Below are 14,973 nucleotides of genomic sequence, written 5' to 3'. Positions count from 1 at the left end.
ACCATCTCCAACAGGCATGGGAGATGTGCTTGTGTCTGTAGGTTATGGTTGATTGAGAGTATTGGTTTGGTTGAGGGAATTACAGTTTTAACTGTATTATACAGCCCAGAGATTTCAGTATTAGGGGAATGTGTAAAGAACATGTAGGCGCAAGGTGAAGAGGTACCTCAGCTGAGTTCCCAAGGCTCTAATGCATGTAAATCGTTTGCGGTGGGGAGAAGAGAGGTATTGTAGAGGTACTCTGAGTCCTGTGCACCACTGTGGTGGGAAGCAGTTTGTGAGTAATAGCAATAGCAGCCCCCTGGGGGGGAGGGAGGGTGGTGCGGCGGCAGAAGTACTCCTAGGTGCTCTAGGTAGCTAATGGACCACCTATAACTATGTTCTGAGCACAACCACTGAAGGGGATGGATTTTTTGTTTTGGTATCAGCAGTTCTGGAACTGGACTCCGTAGGGATTTCGGTCCCTAGATCCATGTGCTATTGCATCGCTAGGGAAGAAGCCAAAACCAATTACTGCTCAGACTGAGGCTGTTACACAGCACTGAGTACTCAGGTTGTGTAAATGTGCCTGAGCTAACTTTATAATCTACGGCAGATAGTGTATCACCACATATCAGAGGAGACCCTCTCCCACCCTAGTAGGAAAAGGCAGGGCAGGGTGGACTTACTGGTCCCGATTTGGAGGTTTCCGGAGCTGGTCAGCAGCCACTCGAGCAGAGAAGTTATAAAACTGCATGACGTTCTCGAAGTAGAGACTGGACACAGCTTCATACTGCAAGACCCAAACCCCATCAGTGCTGGAGAGAAAGGCTGCAGCATGACCAAAGACCAGTATCCCCTGCTGCTCCTGTCTGCACCCTACAGCTGTCTGCCTAGGTTCTCAGACAGCACCCATCACTGGAGTAGCTGAATACATCGCAGAGAGGGGTCTGTACCCTGCATATAGTTCCCAAAGGTTTGCAATGGGCAGCTGTTCTTCTGTCTCTAGGCACTAAGCATACCACGGCACTCAGCACTCAGTCTCACCCCCTTCCCATTAATGCTGATGATCGGCCCTGGGACAGCACAAGGATACACTACAAACTCCAGGGCTGTCCAGAGGCAGGTAACACCCAGCTCCACACTTCTCCCATCAAGCCCTGACCAAAGAGTTAACTCATCATCTGTGGGGACGAACTAGGTGGATGTGTCACAGCTGGCTCAATCCCAACCCAGATAAGACTGAGATGGTGCTGATCAGAAGAGGGAGGCACTTCCAGAACTGGCCAGAACCACCATTATTTGCAGTGACAGAGCCAACAGGAAGGCAGGGGGCAATCACCGTTAGATGGATGTGTGCTGACTTTTGAAGAATATTATGCAGTTGACAAAAGGTGGATGACAGAAATTTTCACACAGGGCTGGGGAACGAGCCCACCCTGCACTCACCTAGCAGAGGCAGCTCCTGTCCCTTGGGTCTGGGCCCAGCTCCCTGCTCCAGGCGCTGTGACATGGTGCATGGAGCTGAGTGGCACTATGACCCTGTGCACCAGGTTGCAATGCCATTCACTCAGATTTGACCCAGCCTCCACTCTGTCATTATGGAGGTGTGGCTGGGCAAAACTTTTGCACCAGGTCACAGCGCCTGGAGCGGGGAGCTGGGCCCAATCCCATGGGACAGGAGCTGCAGGGTTGTCTGGGATTAGGGTTGTGGTGCTGGGGCAAAGGGTGCTGCTGTGGGGCGAGGGGGAGGCTGCGGTGGCAGTGGTGGAGGAGTGCACCCATTGAATCTGCCGCTGAGTCCATTGGCCGACACTGCTTCGCATGTGAGCTATGTGCATACAAGTCTGGTCAGCTGGCTGGAAGTGGCTAGTTCTGCAAGATTGGTAGGCTTAGGCTGCTGCAGCTGAGAACCAGGAGAGTCTTCTAAGGAGCGAGGATGGTTTTAAAAAACTAAAAGCCAATGGGTCTAATGCAGGTGGCACTGTCCTGTCTGGTGGAGCCCACCAATGACCCAGCACTGGCTTCCCCATGGATGACCTCTACAGAAGGCATCAGCCCCACCAGACTCTCCGTGGCTCGGAATTCCAGGGCTTTATTGGATTAGTGGCTTCTCCAGGATGCTCAGTTTATAGCAGTGGCCAGAAATACCAGGCATGCTATACCTTTCCCTATCAGACATGGAGACAGTCAACCTGGTCACCTCCAGTCTGGGTGGCTGCAATGCACTCTTACTGGGGTGGACACGACACCTACAGCTGATATAAACCCAGCATGTGACAACCCATCGCCTTAGAGAAAAACCTCCATGCTGGCTGCCAGTATGACACAAAGTGTATTTCAGACTCCTAGTCTTTGTACAGCCCGTAACAGACAGACACAGCTGCACTCAGGAGAGTTGTTCCCACAGAACCCTGGAATGTGCTGCTAATAGAGAGAGGCTGAGTCTCATGGCCTTCAGAATGGAGGTTAAGATGCACCAGTTCACAAAGGAGTTTCCCAATTAACCAGGTGAGATGTCCTCTCCGCAGGGCAGAAGAGGTGGAGAAAAGTTTGTCCCTACAGAAGGAACCCAGTCTTAAATTCATAAAGTGCCCAGATACCACACTGATGGGGGTCCTAAACACGTGTAACCACATTAAGAGAGACCTTGACCATATTAAGTTTCTTGGCTGCAGATCAATTGGTTTATGGACACATTGTGAATCATGGAAGCTTAATTTTGTGGCTGGACTATTTGTGAGGGCTACTGTATCAGAATTTCACATGGAGCGGCAGTTTCCCCAGTGGATTCCTACAGCGAGGGGTAGGGGAATGGGAAAGCAGCAGTAGAGGGAACACAGCCATGGGACAGGGGTGGCCAGTCAACTTACATTATGAAACACCTTGTCCAGCTCCTTGGCATCCATAATAAACTTGGGGTAGCCAATCATGTCATAGATTGCATCCGCCTGGGTTAAAGTCAGAAAGAGAGAAGAGTAATCGACAAGGGTCACACAGCACAAGGCTGTTCCTCTGATCTGTGCACATCCTGTGAGCTTGTGCAGGATGTGTGGGGCAAGAGTCCAGCTTAGCCACAGGTCCCCAATTCCAAGGCTGTCACTCATGTAAAAGTTCCTTGCATTCCACCCAGGTTTGTGCTATGCCCTCCAACTAACTTTTATTGCTGAAAATGATTTGCATCAGAGATGCAGGCTCATAGGCCCAAGTCTCAGAGACTTGTGTGCAGGGATGGAAGGGATCCTGCAGCATTCTTAACTTTCTTGCATGAATAATCGGTGTCTCTGTCATTTTGAGTCTTTTCCGTGTGTCACCTATTGGGTCCCAACCTTGCTAGGCGGAGAGTTCTGCACACTTATGGGGTCACAAACTTTGGGTTACTGGGATTTACAATGGGAAAGGGTAAGAATAAACCTCAAAGATCATGCTCCCACATGACAGAGCTGTCCCTTAGGGAATCTATCCCAGCCGTGCATGCCTATGGAATACACATAACTAAGGCCTAGTTTGTTAGTCTCCGATGAATCTTAAGGTGCCGTGGTGCTTAGATGATCACGGCCCTGGACCCTCCAAGCTAGCAAAGAAACAGCAAGGATGGGTAACAAGTACTGAAAACAAATTAAATGTGGAAGCTCCCCGGCTCTGAGGAGACAAATGGAAAATGCTGGGATCTGCTTGAAACCAGTTGGAATTTTATGATGGAAATGCTAGGGGCTCTACAGAGTTCCCCCAAGGCATGGGTTGAGGCGTGGACTGTGCCTTGCTTAGACACCACTTGCCTTTTCCTTGGCAGATTTCCTCGTCTCTTCATCCATCCACTGCAGTGTGGTCAGGCTTTCCTCAAAGGCTGTCTTAATCTCTGTAATCATTTCCTCGGCCTAGACAAAATAAGAGGTCTTGTGCTAGCCAGAAGCCCAAACATTTACCCAGCTCAGCAGAATCAAAGACTTAAGTAAAAGTCTTTTGAAACAGCTGTGGGTAGATAGAGACAGCCCCCACCACACTCAGCCGTAAACAGGATGTGAAGGCCCAGACATAGTGTCGGACAAGCCAAAACTCCCCCTAGAGCAGAGCTGTTGCTGATGAAGAGGATGCCATTGTGCACTGCAGGAGACAAGAAGGTCATATTGGCTCGAGAGCCATTAGGAGCAGTTAGAGCTGGTGTGTGTGTACGCTGGGCTCTGCCAAACGGAGGACAAACATAGGGCAGAAAAAGAAAGTGGCTTTCAATCATCTAGTTAGGAGGCTGTAAGGATGAGGAGAGTTAAGAACGTCACTGATGGCATAAGGCTTATGGAGGGAGCCTTAGGTCTGCAGCCTCTCCAGCTATGGCAAGATCTGCTCCTAGAGTATGGTCTGTAACCCTGCAGCCTGTAATGACAATCAGTCATGTCCATTTGGGACAATGTCCTCAGTCTACTGTACTGGATAGTCTGGGTATGGGATAGACAGTCCCTTTCCAAACAGAAGAGCTGCCAATTCTCCCAAGAAGTGGCATGGCACAGCAGGTAGGACACTGGATTAGGAGCCAGGCAATCAAGGTTCTGCTCTAATTCTGCTGGTAACTCACTGTGTGATGTTGGGCCAGTCGTGTCCCTCTGTACCTCAATTTCCTCATCTAGAAAATGGCCAGAGCTCCCTGTGAACTGCTATAGAAATATCAGGGATTTTTTCTCCCCAGTAGGTTTGGTGGTGACAGGGGCTAGGCAGCAGTTAATTATCGGAGCAGCGACTGATTGGGGTACACCACCAAACCCTTCCCTCCACCCCCACATTGAGGTTTCCCAAGGCATGGATGGTGTCCACACAGTGCTGTTGTTTGAAGCTTTATACACTATGTTGGGGGAGTTTCATTTTCCCATACAAGGCAATCACTGAGAGACAGTAAATAAATCCAGCTCCAGATTCACTCCCCATGGCCCTTCGAGCCAGTGCAGTAACACGTTGGCAGGTGGGGACATACTATTTTCTTGCTGTCCTCTGCAAAAGTGGCTTTAACAAACATGGCTCCCAGCGCAAAGCCCAGGTTGTTGTCGGTGTCGCTGATGCAGAACTTCCAGCGTGGCAGACAGGTCTGTGGAGGAGGAGAGTCAAAGATTAAACCAGCCACTCCTGCACCCTGCCAGACCTGGCTCTGGCCTCTGGCAGGGCTGGGAGCAGTGGGTTAAACAGGAGCCGGTGCACTCAGTGTGCCAGCTACAGAGGAGGAGGAACCGGGGGAGGGAAAGAAGGAGGTGCCAAGCCAGGGCTGGAGGGAGAAGAAGGGGGGCTCTGTGTGTGGGGGGAGCAGGCCATGCTCAGCCAAGTAGAGAGAGGAGGGGAGCTGTGTGGGGACAGAAGGGCACCCATGTGTGTGTGCGTGTGGGGGAGCACTCCCCTCCCACTCTCCCTTACTTTAGCCGTGAAGGCTTCAGAGAGACACTCCCATCACTCAAGCCTGCCAGGGCTCTCTTTCACTCCACTGGGATGATCACTTCCACACTGTGCTGTCCCCACGCCCCATGGGGCTGGGTGAGTGCCTGTCCCCCCCAGTGCCACTCTTAGGCCCAGAGGCTCCCCCTCCTGCCACCTCTTCCCCCTCAGAGACAGCGAAGAAGCAATCAGAGGCACAGACGAAACCAATCCCAGCGCCTTGTCCGAGGCAGTGAGGTCTCAATCCTGGGGTGCCTGCGCTGCTCTTAATTCAGCCCCATCAAAGCTGTTGCCCAGGCGACCCTGGATGGAACTGAGCTCAACTGGGCTGGTGGGAGAGCAAGAGGTCAGGCTGAAAACTAACTGGCTCCCTCTTCCAGGCATCTGGTCCAGACTGCTTGCCTGGAAGAGGACCAGGCTCCAGAGACAGCGAGTGGGCTGGGAAGCCATTTCTGAGGCTGGCTGGAGGACGGAGCAATCCTTCTGCGCGTTTACGATGTTGCTCAGCAGCTTCACCAAGAGCTCAGTGCAGCGGGGGCAACACCGCTGGCTTTTGGACAGCTGGAGCCAAATGTGAAATGATTCTGGTGGCCTCAACTGAGTCCTCAGTGAGACAAGGGTGGCCTTAAGCAGAGGCAAGGCAAGTGACTGTGTGGGACCAGGCACCCCACCCAAACTCTGCAAGTCACGGGCCAGCCCACTCCACTCCAGCAGCAGGCCCTCCAGCACTGGGGAGGGAAGGGAGGAATTTCTGCCCTTCCCTCCAGTCCAACAGCTTGTGGCCCTGCCAAATCAGAAGGGCAGCTCTATGTAAATGAAAAGCTCACGTCTCTCCTATGGATGGCTGAGGGTGTGGGGGGGACCACTGCCACACGGGAAGTGTTTAGGCTGAAGGGGAGCAGCCACAAAGATTTTAAGCTAAGAGGCACAGTGATTTGGGGGTAGGTAGTGAAGATTGTCTTGGGTAGTGATGTCCCTCATCTCCCCTCCCTTCTCCTCCACACACTTGCCTTCTTGGTCCCATACATGACTTCCATGAATTTCTCCTCTGCATCCTGGAAGCGCTGGTCTAGGAAGGAACTGGTTTTCCTCACCAAGGTCCAGATCATGTAGCTGTTCAGGAGACTGCCATGCAGGAGAGAAAAAAAGATTTTCTACTAGCCACGGAAGTTCTCAATTCTTCTCTGGAATCGAGTCCCCCCACCTTTGTTGTTCTGGCCCATGCTGGGTCAGCTGTTTGGTACCTGAACCAGTGCTCTGGTCACTGTTTAACCAAGTAGGCACACTGGGAGGGCCTGATTAAGGAGAGGCATTCCCGATTACCAGATCAGACTGGGGCAGGGAAGCTAAGGATCTAATTAGCCCATTACTAAGGAGACTGGATAAAAAAGGCACAGGAAGGAAGTGCAAGGGGGGAGAAGTGGAAGAGATAGGGGCTAGCAGGGCCTGACAAAGGGGAGTTCTCTGGAAGGAGACACCATTCCCCCCAGCTTTTGGAGAAGGGGTTAGATAGTTGAGATATGGTGTGTAAGGGTGTGGAGACACTGCCATGTAATGGTGAAGGGGTTAAAGCACTGCAAATAAACTACACAGGGATGTTTGCAAGCAAGAAGGTCTCAGCATCGTCTGTGTGAAGCAAGGAGGGCGGGAGCAGTGGATGGCCTGGCCCACTGCCTGGTCTAGGTAGGGAGATTCTGCTCTGACTTACAGTGTCCCAGAGCCGGTGGGGGTGCAAAGGATGTATGTTGGTGCAGAAGAGAGGAACCCTACGTTGCTAATCTCAGCACAGGCCATCAGCAGAGCTGGGGACCTGAGCTCGGCAGTCTATACAGTAGCAACCCCTTGATATGCAAGTCTCTGTTTCAGGATCTGGGTTTTCCTGTTCCCACCCCCAAACCTAGCTTCCTGATGCAAACAACACTCAGATGCATTAGCGTGTGAATGGCTGCTCTGGACTTCTGGATTCCAAGGCTCTCTCTCGCTGTCTAAGGCCTAGTCTACACTAAAAAGCTGATTCAGCTATGTTACTCAAAGGTGTGAAAAATCCATCCCCATGAGCGATGTAGTTAAGCCGAGCCAAACCCTGGTGTAGACATGGCTAGGTCGATGGAAGAGATGGATTACTCACACTAATGAGAGAACCCCTCCCGTTGCTGTAGGCAGTGTCTGCACTGAAACACTACAGTGGCACAGCTGTGTCACTGTAGAATTGCAAGTTTGGATAAACCCAGCATCCTTGAAGGAGTCGCTAGGGTGTGACAGGAGATTTAGTGGCAGCTTGTTCCATAAGCCCTTCTGATGAGGGAGAGATGTGATTGGTGGAGGGTTATTCCTGTCTCTCGCAGGGCATAACAGTCTAGTACCCTACGTGTTTCTTGATACGCGGACTGGATTCTGGAGGATGTTTCCTATACCTGCACTGCCCTTCAGGGGTAAGAGCTCTCACCATCTGTCCGTAGCTTGGAGGAGGCTGGAGACTTGCTCCAAGTACTCTTTGGCATAGACCACCACTGGCTCAGATTCATTGAGCTCCACTGGGTAGAACACAGTGGTGAGGAAGGGCATCCAATCAACAGCTGGCGCCAGGTTCTGGAAGAGAGGAAGAGGTAACAAACTACATGTTGCTCATCCAATGAGACACAGCGCACAAGAGACTATGTTATCTGGACAGACTGTTAGCCCAAGGACCAGTCTGGAGGGCAGCTGCGGTCCTCAGTTATACTTGCCCTTTAAATACAGCTTCACTCCAAAGGCATGGATTAAAGCATTTTTACCTTCAGCTTCACTGATGTCCGTCTGAGGCCATCAGCTGCTGTATCAGGTCAATAGTGTATGGACCTTATTTTGAGAACTCAAGGTCTTGCAGTTAGGGTCAGGTGGACTAGGCTGCTGGATGGACAGGGTCTTTAGCTATGATCGTAGGTCTCCTCCAAGAGGAATCTGAATTGGTAGGCACTTTCAGTGAGGAACGGATCCTAGTATGCGGCCATTGCATGCAAGACAGATGTTTTATAACTGATTGCTGTTGCTCTTTTACTGATGGCTTAAATTAGTACTGTATGTCTAGACTCAGCCAGCTGCCTGCCCTTTCTATGCAGAGATGCAAACTATTATCCCCCAAGTGTGAGGAAAACTCGTCACCCTCAATCTAATGGGTTAGTCAGAATTTGCAGAATAGAGTTCCCAGGACAACTCCTGCTTCTGGAGGTTGAAGGGGACAGAATTATTTCCTCTCTTGGCCCCTCGAAAGGAAAAAAAAGATGTAATAATCCAGGATGATGCAAACTGAGTGTTCAAGGTGACAAATGGAGTAAATTTATTCCCACTGCTCTGGGAATAACAACTGTATCAGTGCCCCAGGCTGCACGGTTAGTAAGGATTGAACCTGGGACCAATTCATCTAAGCAATCAATCTGCTACAGCCTGAGTTCAAGGAGCATCTCTGGTAGCTCAGCAGAAGACTCATAAACTTCTACAGGTGACCCTGCCACTGGGGGGACAGAGCCACCCTGCGTTAGTGCAGGTTACACAGCTCCAACACTCCTCTACAGCACTTTTCATCTGCCAATCTCAAAGCACTTTAAAAAGGAAGCTCAATATCATTATACCCCTTGTACAGATGGTGACACTGAGGCATACATAACGGGTCATTGACAGCACTGGAAATAGAACTCAGGTCTCCTGTGTCCTAGTTTTCGGGGCCGCACTGTCTCTCAGAGCAGCTTGTGGCTGCAGGAGGAAATAGGTAATCTCATCCCCTCCCTTGTCTGTATCCAGCTGTTAATAACAAAGCTTGAAACCAAATCTCTGTGCCTGTATATTTCTACTACCCAGCAGGTGCTGGCAGAGACAAATAACATCTGTAAATGGGGATAATGATGCTGACCTCCTCTGAGGATGTGAAGCCTAGACAGGCGCTAGCTGTGGTTACTATCTCCCTTGGTTTGGCAGAGGTATGAAAAACAAGGTTACTTGCCAGTAATTGCTGTTCTTCGAGATGTGTTGCTCATGTCCATTCCACTATAGGTGTGTGCACGCCTCCCTGCACGGCTACCGGAACTTTTTTCCCCTTAGCAGGTCCCATAGGGCTGGCTCCGGCGCCCCCTGGAACCCCATGCACATGCCACAGTATATGAGGCGCTGCCAGCCCTATGGCCCTTCAGTCCCTTCTTTCTGCCAACTCCAGCAGTGGGGGCAGAGGGTGGGTTGTGGAATGGACATGAGCAACACATTTCTAAGAATAGCAGTTACTGGTAAGTAACCTTGTTTTCTTCTTCGAGTGCTTGCTCATGTCCATTCCACTATAGGTGACTAATAAGCAATACCTTTGGAGGTGGGTCGGAGTTACCGGTGAGCTGCCCTCAGCACTGCTCTGCCAAATCCTGCGTCCTCTCTCGTCTGCTGGACGATGGCGTAGTGGAAAGTGAAGGTATGCACCGATGACCAGGTGGCAGCTTTGCAGATGTCCTGCACGGGCACTCTCTCCAGGAAGGCTGTAGACAAAGCTCGAGCTCTGGTTGAGTGCGCTGTGATGGTTCCCGGAAGCAGCACCCCACCTGCTTGTAGCAGAACTTGATGCATGACATAATCCACGAGGAGATGCGCTGGGTGGAGACAGGTGAGCCTTTCATCCGGTCAGCCACTGCAACGAAGAGCTGCGTCAGTTTCCGGAATGGCTTTGCATGCTCGATGTAGAAGGCCAGGGCTCATCTCACATCCAGTGAGTGACATTTCTTCTCCTCCTCTGAACCATGAGGTTTGGGGAAAAACATGGGGAGAAAAATATCCTGATTATAATGAAATTGGGAAACCATCTTGGGCAGAAAGGCCGGATGCGGCCTCAACTGAACCTTGTCCTTATAGGATACCATATAAGGGGGCTCTGAGATCAGGGCCCTAATCTTAGAGACCCTCCTAGCTGAGGTAATGGCCACGAGGAAGGCTACCTTCCATGAAAGCAGGAGCAGAGGGCATAAAGCCATGAGTTTGAAGGGGGGCCCTGTGAGTCTCGAGAGGACCAGGTTGAGATCCCAGAGAGGCACCGGGTCACGGACCTACGGATAAAGCCTCTCGACCCCCTTGAGGAACTTGACCGACATGGGATGGGAGAACAGTGATCTCCCCTCTACGGGCTGATAGAAGGCCGAAATAATGAACCTTCAACAAGTCCAGCGCCAGACCCTGGAACTTTAGCTGGAGCAGGTACTCCAGGATCGCCTGTATGAGCGAGAGGCTGGGCGGGATACCCCGGGACTCCGCCCAACTGGTAAATGGTCTCCACTTAGCCCGATACATGACATGTGTAGAAGGCTTCCTGCTGCCAAGCAGGACTTGCTGGACCTACACTGAGCAGTCTCTCTCGCCTTCCATCAGCCACAGAGCCTCCAGGCAGTGAGGTGCAGGGAGTCCAGGTCTGGGTGCAACAGGCGACCATGGTCCTGGGATAGAAGGTTGTGCTGCCTCGGGAGCTCCAGGGGTGGGGCGATCGAAAGGTCCAGCAGCATGCTGAACCAGTGCTGTCTCAGCCAGGCTGGAGCAATTAGTAGGACAGCTGCTCCGTCACTCTTCGTTTTCAGCAGGACCCTGAGCAGGAGCGGAATGGGCGGGAACGCATACATGAGGTTCCACGTCCAGTCCACGAGGAACGTGTTGGAAATTGACCCAGTCTCTCGACCCCGGAAAGAGCAGAATCATGGACACTTCCTGTTGCAGGCCGACATGAACAGGTCCACTTGGGGAACACCCCATTTCCAGAAGATCATAGATGCCACCTCTGGGTGTAGCGACCAGTCGTGGCGGGGTAGAAACGACCTGCTGACATGATCCGCCTCATCATTCCTCACTCACGGCAAAGTCCCACAGATGTGACCTAACAGCTGCAGGCAGTGCCTGGCTGTTGCCGTGGGGCATTGGTGCAGCTGGGAGATGATGAGGACCATCACCTCGAAGCGTGTATGAGGCAGGAAGGCTCTGGCATGGGAAGCGTCCAGGGTAGCCCCAATGAACTCTAGGAGTTGCACTGGGGTTAATGTGGACTTCTGTTCGTTTATGAGTAGCCCCAGCCTGCGGCACATGGAGCAAGTGAGGGTCACACTGTTCTGCACTTGGGACCTGGACCTGCCTCTGATCAACCAATCATCCAGATAAGGAAAGATTTGCACACCTTTTTGTCGCAGGTGGGCAGCCACTACCGCCATGCACTTGGTAAACACTCTCGGAGCTGAAGATAGGCCAAAGGGCAGGGTGTAAATTGGTGGTGGGAGCCAGCCACCATGAAGCGAAGAAAGCACTTGTGGCTGGGGAGGATAGATATATAGAAGTATGCATCCTTGAGATCAAGGGCAGCATACTAGTCTCCTGGATCCAGGGAAGGGGCTATGGAAGCTAGGGAGACCATGTGAAATTTGAGCTTTTTGACATATTTGTTTAGACGAGGTAGGTCTAATATGGGTGTAGTGAGTGGATGTGGCCTCCCTCTGAGACTGACAGGGAGGAACAGGCCGAGCTGCTTGGGGCCTAGCCATAGACTGCCTGTCTGCCCGCCCGGAAGCGAAGGGGTGGGACAGGAAGTATAAAAGGAAGGCCCAGGAGCTCAGTTGGCGGCAAGCTCCTGGAGGGGAAGGATGTCTGTCTTCGCTCTCCCGAGCTGCCTGTGGCCTGGTATCTGGGCAAGCAGACTGGGGCCTGGAACTGGGCGCCAGCAAGTGAGCGGCTGGCAGCCTGGGGCCCAGAGGTACCCCTGTAACTGAGCACCCCAGAGGACCCGGGGATCCAGATGGGCCACGACCTGGAGGAGTTGCTGGATGTGGATGACAAGGAGGGGGCCCTAATGGAGCCAGACTTGGAGGAGTTACCAGAGGCCAACGACGAGGCGAGGGCCCTCATGGGGCTGGACCTGGAGGAACTGCCCTACGCCTGACCACCACCTACCACCACGACGATATCGAGGGGTTCTGCAACCTGCCTCTGGGGGACTACACCAACAAGGCCGACTGGGCCATGGCCCACCAGGTATCCGAGGGAAAGGGGGCAGGAAGTAGCCCAGGGGAGGGGAAACGCGGTCCAGGGAATCAGCGTGTTGCTGTTGGGACCCTGCTGACTCCGTGGCACACCCGTCTGCCACGGCTAGGGACCTGGGCTGGGACGCAGTGGAGTCGGGTGGGCCTGCATCCCCCTCCCTCCTTCCCTGACCACCCCGTTCAGTGGGAGTGCCTGAACTGTTTGCTGCCCCGCCGGGGGCATGTGATTGTTTGCTGCCCCACTAGGGGCATGTGATTGTTTCCCTACCCCGGACTGGGCTAACACCCGCCAGAGCAGGGTAGGGACTGGGTCTGGCCTCCCTCAGAAACTGACAGGGCGGGACAGCCACCTGCCTTACAATGGATCTCAGACCCCTCTTCGCCTTGGGGATGAGGAAATACCTTGAATAGAGCCCTTTCCTCTTTCTGCCCTGAGGGACCATTTCCATTGCCCCCAGACTGAGGAGGGTGTCCACCTCCTGTATGAGGAGTTGCTCATGAGAGGGGTTCCTGAAGAAGGACGGCGGGGAAAGGGTGTTGGGGGCGGGGTAGATGTAAATTGCAGGGCATAGCCCCCTGAGATTACCCCAAGGACCCATCAGTCCGAAGTGATTTTGGCCCATTCGAGGTAGAAGGGCCTTAGCCTGTTTAGGAAGGGGCGGGATGGATCCAGGAGAATGGTCCAGGCGCCACCCTCGAGCGCACCATCAAAAATGTCTCCTTTGGTTGCCCGACCTCCTGGGGGACCCTTGCTGGGGGCTGAGGATGAGCTAGGGGGCTCATTCCTTCTTCTAGACCCCCTATTTCTGTCCCATTGCCTATAGGGCTCGAAAGGCTTGGCTGCTGCTGTGCCTGGGGGTGTGACTGACGCCTAGAAGACTGAGGTGTGTAAACGCCCAGGGAGCGAAGCGTGGCCCTGGAGTCCTTCAGACTGTGCAACTTCACATCAGTCTGGTCTGAAAACAAGGCTGACCCATCAAAGGGGAGGTCCTGAATGGACTGCTGAACCTCCTGGGACAGTCCGGAGGATTGGAGCCATGAGCACCTTCACATACAAACGGTGGAGGCTATAGCCCTGCCCGCCAAGTCAGACGCATCCGAGGATGCCTGGAGCACTGCTCTAGCTACCGCGGTACCCTCCTCCACGATAGTATTAAAATCCATGGCCTGGTCCTGGGGCAGGGCCTCACAAAATGCCTGAGAGAGTCCCACAGGTTGAAATTATACCTGCCCAGGAGAGCCTGCTGGTTGACAATCCAAAACTGAGGGCTTGCCATTGAATACATTTTTCTCCCAAACAAATCCAGCTTCTTGTTATCTTTGTTCTTGGGAGTCAACCCTGGCTGACCCTGTCTATCCCTCTGGTTCGTAGCATCAACCACCAGAGTCCCAGGGGCGGGATGAGTAAACAAATTCCCACATCCCTTGGCTGGGACATAATACTTCTTCTTGGCTGCCTTTGACGTTGGGGCGACCGAGGAGGGGGTTTGCCACAGCGCCTTCACAATTTTAAGGACCTCTTCGTGGACTGGGAGGCCACTCGAGCTGGGCAGCCTCCACCAGAACATTAAAGAGGCTATCTGCAGCCTCCTTCAGTTCCTCCACCTCCAGCCCCAAGTTGGAGGCAACCCTCTTGAGCAGCTCCTGATGCGCCCTGAAGTCATCCAGTGGTGCAGGGTGGTCCTGGGAGACTGCCTCGTCAGGTGAGGAGGAGGATTGCAGGGGTGCAGCCTGCGGGTGTGCCCCCTCCTGATGAAATGCGGTACCCGCTGAGGTTCCCTCATGTGGGTCTGACCCCTCGTCCGAGGAGTGATGCCTGAAGATACAGACTGCATCCCCGAAGATGTAATTGATTGGGGTCCCAGTCCCACCTGGAGACCCCATGGGATCCAATAAGGCCATTGGGGTGGCCACTATCCTTGGGGCCATCTGGGGACTAACTGCCCCAGGGGCTCTGGCACCTTCTGGGAACGCCGGCTCGCCCGGTGACTACCCCCTAGGAAGATCCCGAAGCAGCATCAGAGTCTGAGTCTCTGGTCCTGCGGTACCGTGTCGGGGGGGAGGCAGTATTCCGGGTCACGGGCTCTCCACCTTAACGGAGAATGCCCCCTTGACACCTCCAACCTGGAGGACGAGGAGGAATGCCTCCATCGCTGCAAACCGTGCTGATGTGCGGGGTCGCGCTCCGAAGAGCTGGAAGTACCAGAGCGTTGCTTCGGTACTGACAATTTCCAGTGCTGCTTGCCCTGAGCTCTTTAGCAGCTTTCAGTGACAAAGGTTGGCACCGTCCCGAACTCCTTGGTACCGAGACAGACTCCGGCGACTGGGTTCTGTGCCATCTCCACGTGGGTGAACTCAGTGGTGCCGGGTCTTCCTCCTACGACCGGGTTTTATGCCGCCTGGGTGCAGGCGAACTCCTCGGTGCCAGGGAGCAGGAACGGGAGCTGTCTGTGGACCTCGACTGGTGCCGTCTCCTAGCTTGAGCTGCCTCTGGAGCCAGGGATCAGCTTCAGGAGGGAGACTCCATGCTCCACGTTGGAGCAGGATGGCTTGACGCTGCTGA

The 14,973-nt window shown here is 53.2% G+C and overlaps 1 protein-coding gene across 2 annotated transcripts in view; it reads right to left on the bottom strand.

Annotated features, from left to right (window-relative positions):
- The window catches only part of ECE1 (endothelin converting enzyme 1), a 114,413-nt gene that overhangs the window by 12,277 nt on the left and 87,163 nt on the right, over positions 1 to 14,973 (bottom strand). For both annotated transcript variants that reach the window (XM_067566970.1, XM_067566969.1), the window contains 6 exons: positions 7,838 to 7,980; positions 6,402 to 6,516; positions 4,943 to 5,053; positions 3,759 to 3,857; positions 2,853 to 2,930; positions 669 to 772 (listed from right to left, as the gene is read on the bottom strand). In XM_067566970.1, the coding sequence (XP_067423071.1) occupies positions 669 to 772; positions 2,853 to 2,930; positions 3,759 to 3,857; positions 4,943 to 5,053; positions 6,402 to 6,516; positions 7,838 to 7,980 (650 nt within the window). The remainder of the gene's footprint in view (positions 1 to 668; positions 773 to 2,852; positions 2,931 to 3,758; positions 3,858 to 4,942; positions 5,054 to 6,401; positions 6,517 to 7,837; positions 7,981 to 14,973) is intronic.

This window comes from Emydura macquarii, unplaced genomic scaffold, assembly GCF_026122565.2.
Source record: "Emydura macquarii macquarii isolate MOO-44397 ecotype Brisbane River unplaced genomic scaffold, CSIRO-AGI_Emac_v2 contig_2768, whole genome shotgun sequence".
Taxonomy (NCBI): Eukaryota; Metazoa; Chordata; order Testudines; family Chelidae; genus Emydura; species Emydura macquarii.
This window is presented reverse-complemented; position numbering and strand designations above follow the sequence as displayed.